General features: G+C 38.4%; 1 protein-coding gene across 1 annotated transcript in view; it reads left to right on the plus strand.

Annotated features, from left to right (window-relative positions):
• Positions 1-5,784, plus strand: part of MYO5B (myosin VB) — a 577,307-nt gene extending 571,523 nt beyond the window's left edge. Inside the window, 1 exon segment of the mRNA XM_043977928.1 lies at positions 1,246-5,784. Coding sequence (XP_043833863.1) covers positions 1,246-1,398 — 153 coding nt within the window. The 3' untranslated portion in view covers positions 1,399-5,784.
• The last annotated feature ends 6,841 nt before the right edge of the window (positions 5,785-12,625 follow it).

The raw sequence follows: 12,625 nt of genomic DNA on the forward strand, positions 1-12,625 counted from the left end.
CCATGTCAACTCTCTATGTGTCTAAGTTGAAAAAGAGATGCCAATCTGTACTAATAAAAGAAGTTTCCATACCAAGAATTACCTACATTGGTGAAGTCATAAAAAAGTATGATCCTCTTGGATATCTTTGGATATAGCATTGTATCCATTAAGAAATTTAAATGGTGGCCCATCTTTCCAACTCTATTTTGGTATATAAAATCTGAATAGCAGTACTTTTCATTTGTAACTGAGATTTCCAAATGTGAGACAGACCTATAAAAGATCCTCAAATCAGAACATATCTTGAGCTCATCTAATCTCAAATCTTGCTGAATTGGCACTTTTCTCCTATTTAAAAATATCTGCAAGGAAAGAGCATATCATTTCCAGTCAATAATTCCCTCTTTATGTCTCTCAAAATTTTCCATAATTTAATCCTATTTCTAATGTATTCTTTATAGAAACCAAGAATTTTTTATTTCCATATGCATTAAGAGATTGGGACATTGGGAAAGTCATTTCCCCTTTAAAGACTGGAGGGGAGGGGCAGCTAGGTGGTACAGTGATAGAGCACTAACCCTGGATTCAGGATGACCTGAGTTCAAATTCAGCCTCAGACACTTGACACTTACTAGCAGTGTGACCCTGGGCAAGTCATTTAACCTTCATTGCCCCCTCCCCCCCAAAAAAAGATGAGGGAGGGTGGTGAAATAGAATATTCTTTTGTTTTGTTTTGGTTTTTTTGCATGGAAATGAGGGTTAAGCGACTTGCCTAGGGACATACAGCTAGTAAGTGTCAAGTGTCTGAGACTGGATTTGAACTCAGGTCCTCCTGAATCCAGGGCCGGTACATTATCCACCGTTCCACCTGGCTGCCCCCATAGATTATTCTTTTTTTACTTTTTAAATCTTTTTTTTTTTAGTGAGGCAATTGGGGTTAAGTGACTTGCCCAGGGTCACACAGCTAGTAAATGTTAGTGTCTGAGGCCGGATTTGAACTCAGGTACTCCTGACTCCAGGGCCAGTGCTCTATCCACTGCGCCATCTAGCTGCCCCCCCCCCCCAGATTATTCTTAAGATCCTTTCCATCTATAGCTCCTTTGATTGTAAGATGTCTTCCCTGACAACTTGATCTATGGTTTATTTTCCAGACTTTTTCAGGGTATGGGAAAAGTTATCCATGAACCTAGTCACTTTGAAGGTATAGTACATCCTTTGAAACAAAGTTAATGTTAGAATTCTTGCTGGTTTCCTCCTTCTCAGGCACAACTACAAGATCGAAATGACCCTCAGCAGCTGCTATTAGACTTCAAGCACATGTTTCCAGTCCTGTTTCCATTTAACCCATCCTCCCTGACCATGGACTCCATTCACATCCCTGCAGCTCTCAACCTGGAGTTCCTCAATGAAGTATGAACACAAATGTTCACCATCTTGGCTCCAGTCCCAGTGAGTTCAAGCAAAAAGAAAACAATGACATAAATTGAAGGACCTATTCAGTGTGGTAAAAGTGGACCAAGCCAGAGCCTAAGAACCTGTGCAAAGTGCTGAACTGTCCAGTATTGGGCACATATCTTCAATGTGATTATTTTTTTCTTTCGTATTCTACAGCTCAAAATAAGAATACTTGAAATACAGGTTGTTGGGTTTGTTTGTTTTTAATAGTTTGGTTTCAGACTAAACAAGTGCACAGTCCATAGCAGTTTAAACAGTGACTTTACCAGTGCCATAATCAGTGTACTCATCTTGTCAAGCAGACATTGGTCAACTTTCTGATCTTCATTCCATGACTATTTAATGCTTAAAAATGGAACATTTAAACTGCCTTCAGGGAGCTTCTAACAAATGCTGATACTGATCATCATGAGGTTGGCACATGCTCCCCTTTCCACTGTTGTAGGAAGCAGGGGAAATGATGTTGTGGGTTTCTGGTGGGTTGTCTGGGGACAGGGATGAGTTTGCCCATCTTTCCCAATACAGAGGCAGTGCCAGTAATGTTGGCCTCTTCATCCTTTCCCCAACGCTTAGTAGTATTTTGAACTTTGCTTTTTTTGGAGCAAAAATGTCACAGCAGTACAATCCTCTTTATGACCAAAGACTGCTTCTTGGTTTTGGTATTTGTCCATGCCCTTAGATAATGACTGGCAAATTAATTAACTATAAGAAGAGATATTCTCATGTTCAAAACTTGTTCACAGTGAATTCATCCAGACTTTTATGTACATAATTCCCCCCAAGTTGAGTTCTAATTACTATTGTCATTTATGAAAGAAAAAGTCAATTGTAAGTCTAGTAATTCCAAAATGTCATTTATCTATCTTTTAACATGACAGGAGAGCTCACAAATAGTACTTCATTGTCATTTCAGCAGCCCCATGGCAGTTAAATTCCTTCTGAAAAGGAGATTTATAAGAATGGTTGAAAATATATGAAAATAATGGTTTTTAACTTAGTCTGCTGCTGCATTTTTTAAAAATCACTAAACACCCAGTAAAATATCTGATGTTGTTCTTCCATTTCCATTTGTATTCAACATTTTTCAAAGTTACTGTGTTAAGAGGCATTTGAAATCCCTCTGCTAGAAAATAGGGGGATGGAATTCCCAGCACTTAATGCTTACCCAAATTTTGTCACTCTACAAGGAAGTTTTTTCTAACACTACAAATGGACATTTTTTTTTTCCAGAAGAAAACATCTCCTTTGGAAATTCTACATGACCTCTTATACTATGTACCCTTGCTTCATCATATATATTCCTTCTTTAATAAAAGCAAAAGTCCATTAATAGATGGTGATAGTATGAAGAAAGATGTTGCCAATGGAGGAAATCATAGTTTGCTAACCACAGCGAAGTCGTCCCTCTTCCTTATTCTTAACAGGGAAGTTCATTATTTTACAAATTACCAGTTGGATGACCCCCATTTTTCTTAACTCCACTTTTCCTCAAGAGCCCACAACAAAAGTCCCACAGGATGTGGAAACAGATGCTTACCTTTTTCCTTACCAGCTCTCCCTAGCAAACACTTTCTTCTGCCTGGCCTCCACCTCTTTATAGTCCTCCTTTCTCTAACATCATCTTCATCCAGGTGGTCTCAGAATAGCAGAACAGAGGGCAGCGAGGTGGCACAGTGGATAAAGCACCAGTCCTGGATTCAGGAGGACCTGAGTCCAAATTCGGCCTCAGACACTTGACACTTACTAGCTGTGTGACCCTGGGCAAGTCACTTAACTCTCATTGCCCTGAAAAAAAAAAAAAAAACAGCAGAACACTCCACCCTTCTTATGATGACAATCATATCAAACCTAATCCTTTATTGACATGGCCACCTCTACTTCCACAACAAACACTGTTACTTGTTTGGGTATCTCTGCTGAGTTAAAGCTGTTTCTGATTCATTCATAAGTACATATCACTGATAATATCTATGGCATCACCAACCAGTTTCATTTGCAGTGTTAGCCTGAAAGTGGCACTTTTGTGGCTACTTCCTTAATAACTGTAAAGTGATTTTGTGGCACTTTAGTTTAAAATTATTCCTATTTTCAAAGGCAGCCTTTATCCTTCAAGAGAAGAGAACGCAGCTTGTCAGAGACTCAAGAGTTTAAAGATACCTTAGATATCATCTGGTTCAACCTTCTACTCAGTGCAGGACACTTCCCTAAACACTCAACACATTGACTTGGTCTAGCCCCTAATGGCAAGCATTGGCTTTTAACCTCCCCATACCCAGTATATGTTCTCATGCATGGGCGGTTTTCATATTTGGCGGGCCTTGGAGACCCATGCAAAAAACCCTCTGAGCCTGGGCCCCACTTGATCTATCTGTGCTTCGGAGCTTTGCCAACTCAAAGGCACAAGTGGCATCCCATAAGTTTTCCGTGCTTCCCTTAAGCCTCTGTCCACTCACGAGAGAGAAAAAAATTTTAGTTTTCTAAAGAAAAAGGTGTCTATAAAGGCAACTACTGCCAACTCTCCTTGACTATCTTATATCATCATTTTCCTCAGACTGTTTAGGTGCCCATCTTTCAAGAGTCCTTAGTTAATCCCAGGAGCAACCAAGGATCTATGATATGTAATGCTTAGCCATTAGAATAAAATGGAAATAGTCTATTGAAGGCGTTTTTTTTTCTTGCATAGCTATTCATTCTAATTAATCACAAATTTCATTCTTGTTTTTTCCCTAAGGGATAATGGTGTTTTTCTGGAACTATAAATAATTTAATTTATGTGTATTATATTTTTAAAACATAAGATTTTTATAGAACATTAGTATAGAAATATATAGAAATTGGTTATTTAATGTTTAGATCTGTAATATTTAACTTACCACTCGGCCTGTGCTTAGAAGGAAATCCTTTCGTATATTTAATGTAAAAGTCTTTTGTTAACTATTTTTACTCCCTACATTTAAAAAGCACATTTAATAGAGCTTTATTCACTCAAACACCCCTAATTCCGTGGAACTCTGATTGACCTTTTGATTTAAGAACACAGTTCATATGATGACAAGGGTGAGATCTATATTTGTTAATGTCTTAAATGAGCACTTTTCCCACTCTGTGCCTTCAGCTGTTAAAGGTAACTGATTTCTCAATTGCTATTTTCCTGGAATAAGCATTGCTGTTGGAAGAATTTTAATGTTCTAACTTACAATTGTCATGGATTTGTAATTTGATTTATCCGATGAGTCATTTTGAAATGTTTTAAAGATCACAGGAAAAAAAAAATTACAGATCACATCACTTTTAGGTTGATGGACTTTTTAAGTATTATGCGAGAAATATCCAATTATATTCAATTACATGTGTATATATAGCGAATCCTTAACCAATCCTAGCTGACACTGTTAAGACATCTTTTTTCTGGCTTGTGCATTCTATTTGAGCTGCTGTAGTTGTTTGAAACAACTAGGGTGTTGCAATACATAATGTACATAGGATCTGCCCACCCCCACCCCCCTTTCCTTGGGGCTTGTCAATAATGATGCTTCCTTTGAAGTTTCTAATGCTGAGTTATTTGTAAAGCACTTAGAAGTTTGGAAAAAAGCTAGGGAAAAACAATCAACTGCCACAACCAGGTCAATCAGCACATATCACTTGTCTGAATTAGCCCCTTTGTTTTTACTTTGTACTTTCTTTTTCATTTAATATTAAACACTACAACACATTTTCCCTAATTTCCCAGATACTACTGCAACAAGGGTATCAGAACTGAATAACTACATAATGCCCATACTATTAAACAGCTACTAAAATGTGAAACACAGGGTAGGATCCTCTCGTGATTCATAGAAACCTTTCTCCACCCCAGGTGGGACCAAACTAAACCAGATGTTGTTGCACGTACAGCCAGATATTCATGGTTCACTTCTCTGCCGCCCCGATGCCATAATTGGGTTGGGGAGGAGAAATAGACTAGAGGTTTTTTTACAATACTAAGAATAATAAGATAAAATTGTTTTGGTTTCTTTTAAAGGTCATTGGATGAAAAACTTTTTTCCTACATTATATAAACTTTAATACTTTTAAACGGGATAAATCTGAAATAAAATTAAACATTTTCTCTAAGTGCATATCGAACCTGGCCAGAGTTGAATGAAACATTTTTGCCTCCAAATGATGTTTAGAAGGAGCAGCCTCTCTCTGGAGGAATTTCAATGATATTCAGGGGGTGAATATCATAGATAAAATACTACTGATAAAGAATATTTTTGCATTTTGAACAAATCTGTAAACTACACCTTTTATTTATAGGAAAATGCTTATAATAGTCACTGTAATATTCAGCTGTGGATAAAAATTTGTGGAAATAAATCCTTTTGAATAAATATGGGTCTGCAAATCTAGATGAAATCAACTCTTTGCAGCAAATTTTGGTTAAAAAGAAAAAAAATAATATATCTTCTGGGGACTTGGAGATATAGAAGACTGAGGTCTATATGCTCAAACATTCTTAATGGTGATATATACTGCCAACCTTATCCTCTCCCCTACACCATGCAGATGTGAGTGGTGGATCAGTGTGAATTAATTCGATCTTTTTAGAAAGCAATATAGAATTGTACAATAATAGCTACAAAACTATTTGAACCCTTTGAGTAGAGTGAGTTCACTACCAGGATTAATTTAAGGATGTTGTTCTAAAGGGGGAGGGTTTGTATGTAACCTTTATTTCAGGGGCTCTTTCCTGATATGAAGGACCAGGGGATTTATTGTGAGGACCTATCACTTATCCAGATTATTATTGTCACACAAATGAGGCTTGGGGATGCCATTATCTGTCCTGCAATTAAACAGCAACAACAAAGATTTAAGTGTTTATGGACTAGGCACTATGGCTTTGAAGAAAAAAACAAATAGGTCCCACCTTTAAAAACAATTCTAGATGAAAGGGAGAGGAAGAAAAGATGATAAGCATTTATATTAGTGCCTACTATGTGCCAGGTGTTGAGCTAAGGGATTTTTACAAATATCTCATTTGAGACTCACAACAACCCAGTAAGGTAGATGCTATTATTATCCCATGTTACAGTTGAGGAAACTGAGGCAGAAGTTAAGTGACTTGCTAGAAAATGTCTGAAACCAAATTTGAGCTTGTCTTCTCTACTCCAGGACTAGCCACCAACTGCCTCTGTAAGGGATATAGAAAGTACACAGATAACTAAATAAAAGTGATTTAAGGAGAAAGTATTAGCAACTGCAATCAGGAAGGAACATGATGGCTTCATGGAAGACATGACACCTGAGCTGAGCCTCGAAGGAGGATTGAGAGGCAGAGTTGAGGACAGAGTCAATTATTGGCAACCAATCAATAAACATTTATTAAGCTGTGCCAGGATTTATAATAAGCCCTGGGCAAAATGACAGTCCCTGTCCTCAAGGAAGTTCACAATCTAATAGGGAGACAGTGAGGGGCAGATTGTGAGAATGTATGAAAGCAGATCTACTGTCTGTCAGAAATGCTAACCCTCCTGTCTGGCTGGAGGAATGTACCAAAAAGGAACAATGACAAACAGAAGGAAGTATCATGGAAGTTGTTGAGCTCCACATGGCTGAAAGTTTATGTGGTTCCTGCTTCACAGAGAGATGTTGAATGTCAACATGTAGAGTGATGCAGAGCAAGGAAAGGCAGTGCAATCCATCCCGACTTCCATTCTTTTCTCACTCGAGGCTTTATAAGATTAGACTTGTGTGCCTCTAGGAATGAAGGCAGCTTTAAATATGACATTCTTTCTATATTTTATTTACACCGTAGGTTTATTACGTAGGCTGGCTTAAAACTGAATGGGTGGGGCAGCTAAGTGGCGCAGTGGATAGAGCACTGGCCCTGGAGTCAAGAATACCTGAGTTCAAATATGACCTCAGACACTTAACACTTACTAGCTGTGTGGCCCTGGGCAAGTTGCTTATCCCCAATTGCCTCACTAAAAACAAACCAAACCAAACAAACAAACAACCAAACAAAAAACAAAAACTGAATGGGTGTGGGCACTGGAGATGGACAGCTTATTTTTTCTCTTCATTTCTTTTCCCATTTCTTTCACCCCAGGAACATTAGATGAATCTATTATATTCATTCTATTGGGTTTTTTTGTTGTTTTTGTTTGTTTTTAGACTTTTATTTTCCAAATTACATGTAAAAGCAAATTTTGACATCAATTTTTTAAAAAACTGTGTTCCAACTTCTCTTCCTCCCTCCCCTCCCATGCCCACCCCAAGAACTCAAACAATTCAATATAAATTATACATGATATTATATTCATTCTAGACCAGTTAGTTCAACCCCCCCCCCATGCTTCTTACACAAAAGACAATCTCAGGTAGCAGGTGAACATAGCTATCCAAGCAAGCCATAAAACAGAAATAGAAAAGTTCCAAAGACTAAGTTAGACAATAGAATACACAAGAGTAAATGGGCTCTTTGACTCACTAGCAAGAAAAGTCCAAGAAGTCCACTTTTAGTAAACAGGGGTACAGGCACCAGGAATCAAGGGACAGGTTTGGGGATATCCCTCTTCTTTCCTTTCTCTCCAAGATATCTCCATGTTTGCATCTTCATGAACAAGGTTTCAGGAAATCAGAAGTCACATCTCCCTTGAAGTTATCTATCTATCTATCTATCTATCTATCTATCTATCTATCTATCTATCTATCTATCTATCTATCTATCTATCTATCTATCTATCTATCTATCTATCTATCTATCATCTAGACAACTGGAGATGGCCCCAGATATTTAAGGCAATTGGGGTTGTGACTTGTCCAGGGTCATACAACTAGTAAGTGTCTGAGATGAGATTTACTTAGTAGGGGAGTGACAGTCAGACCTGCATCTTACCTAGTGTGGTGCCTATGAGAGGGAAGTGAAAAGGATAGATATGAGAATTGTGATGTAGGTAGAAATAAGATTTAGCAACTAAATATGTGGGATGAAGAAAAATGTGAAGTTGAGTATGATGAGGTTGTAAACTTATTACTTCTAGGATAAACTAAGAACTCCTCTGCTTGGCATTTAAAGCCCTTTACATACTGGTCCCATTATCCCTTTTCAACTTTATTAAGTAGCCAAACTATTTTGCCATTTCTTACATCTGCAACATCTCCTATCTCCAAACTTTTTGCATTGGCTTTCAGCTTCCCATTTTTTTAAATTAATAAAGTATTTTTTTCCATTACATGTAAAGATAGTTCTCAACTTTTGTTTATACAAGCTTTCCAATTTCAGATTTTTCTCCCTCCCCCCTCCCCTAGACAGCAGGTAATCTGATATAGGATATATATATATATATATATATATATATATATATATATATATATGTATGTATGTATGTATGTATGTATATAATGTGTGTATATGTGTGTGTGTGTGTATATATATATATACCTAATAACATTAAACATATTTCTGCATTAGTCATGTTATAAGAGAAAAATCAGAACAATAATGAAAAACCTCAAAATAGAAAAACATCAGCACCCAAAACAAAAGAAATAGTATGGTTCATTCAGCATCTATACTCCACAATTCTTTTTTTTTTTTTCCTGGATTTGGAGATCCTCTTATATCATGAGTTCCCTGGAACTCTTCTGTACCATTGCATTGGTGAGAAGAATATAGTCCATCACAGTGGATCAACATTCAATGTTGATGCTACTGTGTACAATGTTCTTCTGGTTCTGCTCATCTCAATCATCATCAGCTCACGCAGGACCCTCCAGGTATCTCTGAACTCCTCCTGCTCATCGTTTCTTACAGCACAATAGTATTCCATTGTATTCATATACCACAACTTGTCCAGCCATTCCCCAATTGATGGGCATCCCCTCAACTTCCAATTCCTTGCCACCACATAAAGAGCAGCTATAAATACTTTTGTACATGTGGGTCCCTTTCCCCTTTCCATGATTTCTTTGGGAAAAAGACCCAAAAGTGGTATTGCTGGGTCAAAGGGTATGCACAGCTTTATCGCCCTTTAGGCATAATTCCAAATTGCTCTCCAGAATGGTTGGATCAGTTCACAGCTCCACCAACAATGCATTAGTGTTCCAATTTTCCCACAGCTTTTAAGAAGCATTTTTAATGCTATTATTTGTACTATGTGTACTCTACTAAGGGTTCAAGATACAAAGAAAAGTAAAAATGGTCCCTGCTCTCAAGAATCTCAGTTTAAGGAGGAAATCAGTTAGCCTATCAACTAGTCAAGGCTTTTTTGATCAGCATTTAAGGTACTTTACAATCTAGCAACAACCCACTGATCCAACCTTAGATGATACCCCTTCACACATATATTCCAGCCAGACTGGATAATTCTACTTTTTTTTCTTGTTGACCATGTATCATCTATTCAGTAACAATTAGGGCCCAGAAATTAACTGCTTTTCAGAAGTAGTATAGTAAGTGACTGCCCTGGGCCCTGGGAAGCTTGGCACTCTAGACTCCTAACAGTCTTATTCTGGTCATCCTTTGGCATGTACTTAGATTGCTGCCAAAGGTTCCACCCAGTCTGGTCTTTATTTATTTATTTATTTTTAAGTGAGGCAATTGGGGTTAAGTGACTTGCCCAGGGTCACACAGCTAGTAAGTGTGTAAAGTGTTTGAGGCCGGATTTGAACTCAGGTACTCCTGACTCCAGGGCCGGTGCTCTATCCACTGCGCCACCTAGCTGCCCCCAGTCTGGTCTTTATGATTAGGGACCTCCAGAAACATGGACCTTGTAAGGTCATAAGGGCCCAAAGGGAAAGATTATTGGACAGCCAGGACCCACTTGACAAACTTGTGGGTGATTTGATAAATGAAGGCCATAAGGATATCCAGGTAGAGAATATAAGTTTTCCAAAATCTAAACAGTACCATAAATCTGGGTTTAATTCTTCAGTGTCAGTGGTTCATTCCAAACTGCACCTGCACCCACCAAACTAATCTGCCTGCCTGCACAGAATTTCCCAAACACAATCAGAAGGGTTCTAGCAACAGGGGGCTAGACAGTGTCCTGCCATCTGATTAGGCCACCCACTTCTTCTGTGTTTGTAGGGTTGTTCCCCAAACTTAACCATACCAGATGTGGGTGTGGCTCTAAAGTTAGCCTCAGGTTGGACAATGGGATAAAACGAGGCACTCACAAGCTACTGACCGCTTTACAGTGAAGGAAGTTTACTTTGCCCTAACAAAGGAAAATATGCAATAAGCATGCTGTGGCATTTAACTGCCGTGTGTGTGTGTGTGTGTGTGTGTGTGTGTGTGTGTGTGTGTGTGTGTGTGTGTGTGTGTGTGTTGGGGAGGGTGCTCTCCTTCATATTGAAATGTGTCTACTCAGTAAGTCATGAGGGTGAGGGCAGCTAGGTGGTGCAGTGGATAAAGCACTGGCCCTGGATTCAGGAGGACCTGAGTTCAAATCCAACATCAGACACTTGACACTTACTAGCTGTGTGACCCTGGGCAAGTCACTTAACCCTCATTGCCAAAAAAAAAAAAAAAAAAAAGAAAGAAAGAAAGTCAGTCATGAGGGTATGGTGACTGATAAGTGGTTTCTGGTCCTGAGAGAAATGATTACTGAACGGTCATTTATTGGGGAGATCCTGGGTTTTTAATTTTTTTTTAATTTCCTCATTCAAAATCCAGCTTTTCAAGATCTCTGATCTTGCCCCAAAAAGTTACCCCACCTAGAACATCTTATCTAGTTGTCTTCATATTGAAATGTGTTACTCAGTAAGTCATGAGGGTATAATGACTGATGTTCAGGAGAGGAAGCCAAAAGACCAATCCATTTATTATCTGCTAGTAATAATTAATAAAATGATTAATTACCCAGAAACTAAGTATCTCGAACTTTTTATGTCATAGTACCACCAAGGTCTAGGCCCAGACTAAACATGACTGGAAGTTTTTATGCCTTTTGACCAGAAAACTGGAGCCAATAAGGAAGAAGTTGCATGAGGGAAGCACTGGTCCAATGATACCCTCTACCCATGAAGCCTGCCTTGACCCCACAAATGATCTCTTCCTGTTCAAATTTCTCCTAGTACTCTACCTCAGAGGTGTCAAACATGCAGCATGGGCAACATTGCAGCCTATAACACTCTTGTGTGTGTGGAGGCTCAAACCAGATAAAATGTTATTGAGGAAAATTTAACAAAATAAAAACACAATATTAATATGTGGTTTTCTAATATAATATGTGTGGATCCTTAGGTATGGTTTGGTGGATGCATTTTTATTTGAATTTGACACTACTGGTCTTACTTGAGTCTCTCCTGTGAACTCAGTTCATGCTCCCTATAGGTATTCATATGCTCCTTGGGAGCAAGGATTAATGACCCATCTTTGTTTCTCTAGCACTGCATATAGTAGTTCATAATTTTTAAAAAACATATTTAAGATTTTACTAAGTTTTCCAAAATGCTTTCCAGGGTTATCTTTTTGGTCAGTACTGAGGTCAAGTCTACTTGATCTAAAGACAAATTTGCCTGAGAGGATTAGGAAGTCATTGTTAGCCCATCATCCTGGATTCAAGATCCAGTCCACTGTGAGTCAATTATACTGATCAGACAGTTGTCATGGGGGAGCCAGGAAAGGAGGAAGTGGTTTGGGCAAGAGCAGAGAGGTTTGATGCTTTTCTTGCCTTCCTTTTGTGCTCTTTCTTACCACAGACGCTGACTACCCACATAACCTTGGGCAAATCATTTAACCTGTTTGCCTCAGTTTCCTCAGTTGTAAAATGAGAAAAATAACAGCACCTACTTCCCTGGGTTGTTGTGAAGATCAAATGAGATAACTGTAAAGTGCTTAGCATAGTGCCTGGCACATAGTAAACACTATGTAAATATTAGCATATATATGCATGTATATATAAATTACATATATCATCAAGCAATCAACAGGCACTTGGTAATTATCTATTGCACAGCAAACACAATTGATAAGTCCTTAGTACATAAACACAAAGATGAAATGATCCTTGCCCTCAAAGAGATAGGGAGGAGTGGCAAAGAGGGAGGACAGGTAAAACTACAAGTACATAGCACACTTGTATAATAAATACAAGGTAATCTGGGGAGAGCAAGAATAGCTTCAGGCAGGCATGGAAAACAGGAAGTGCTTCATTTTGGAAGGTAGCAAGAGCTGAGCCTGAAAGAAACAAGGGAC

Source organism: Dromiciops gliroides, chromosome 1 (assembly GCF_019393635.1).
Source record: "Dromiciops gliroides isolate mDroGli1 chromosome 1, mDroGli1.pri, whole genome shotgun sequence".
Classification (NCBI taxonomy): Eukaryota; Metazoa; Chordata; class Mammalia; order Microbiotheria; family Microbiotheriidae; genus Dromiciops; species Dromiciops gliroides.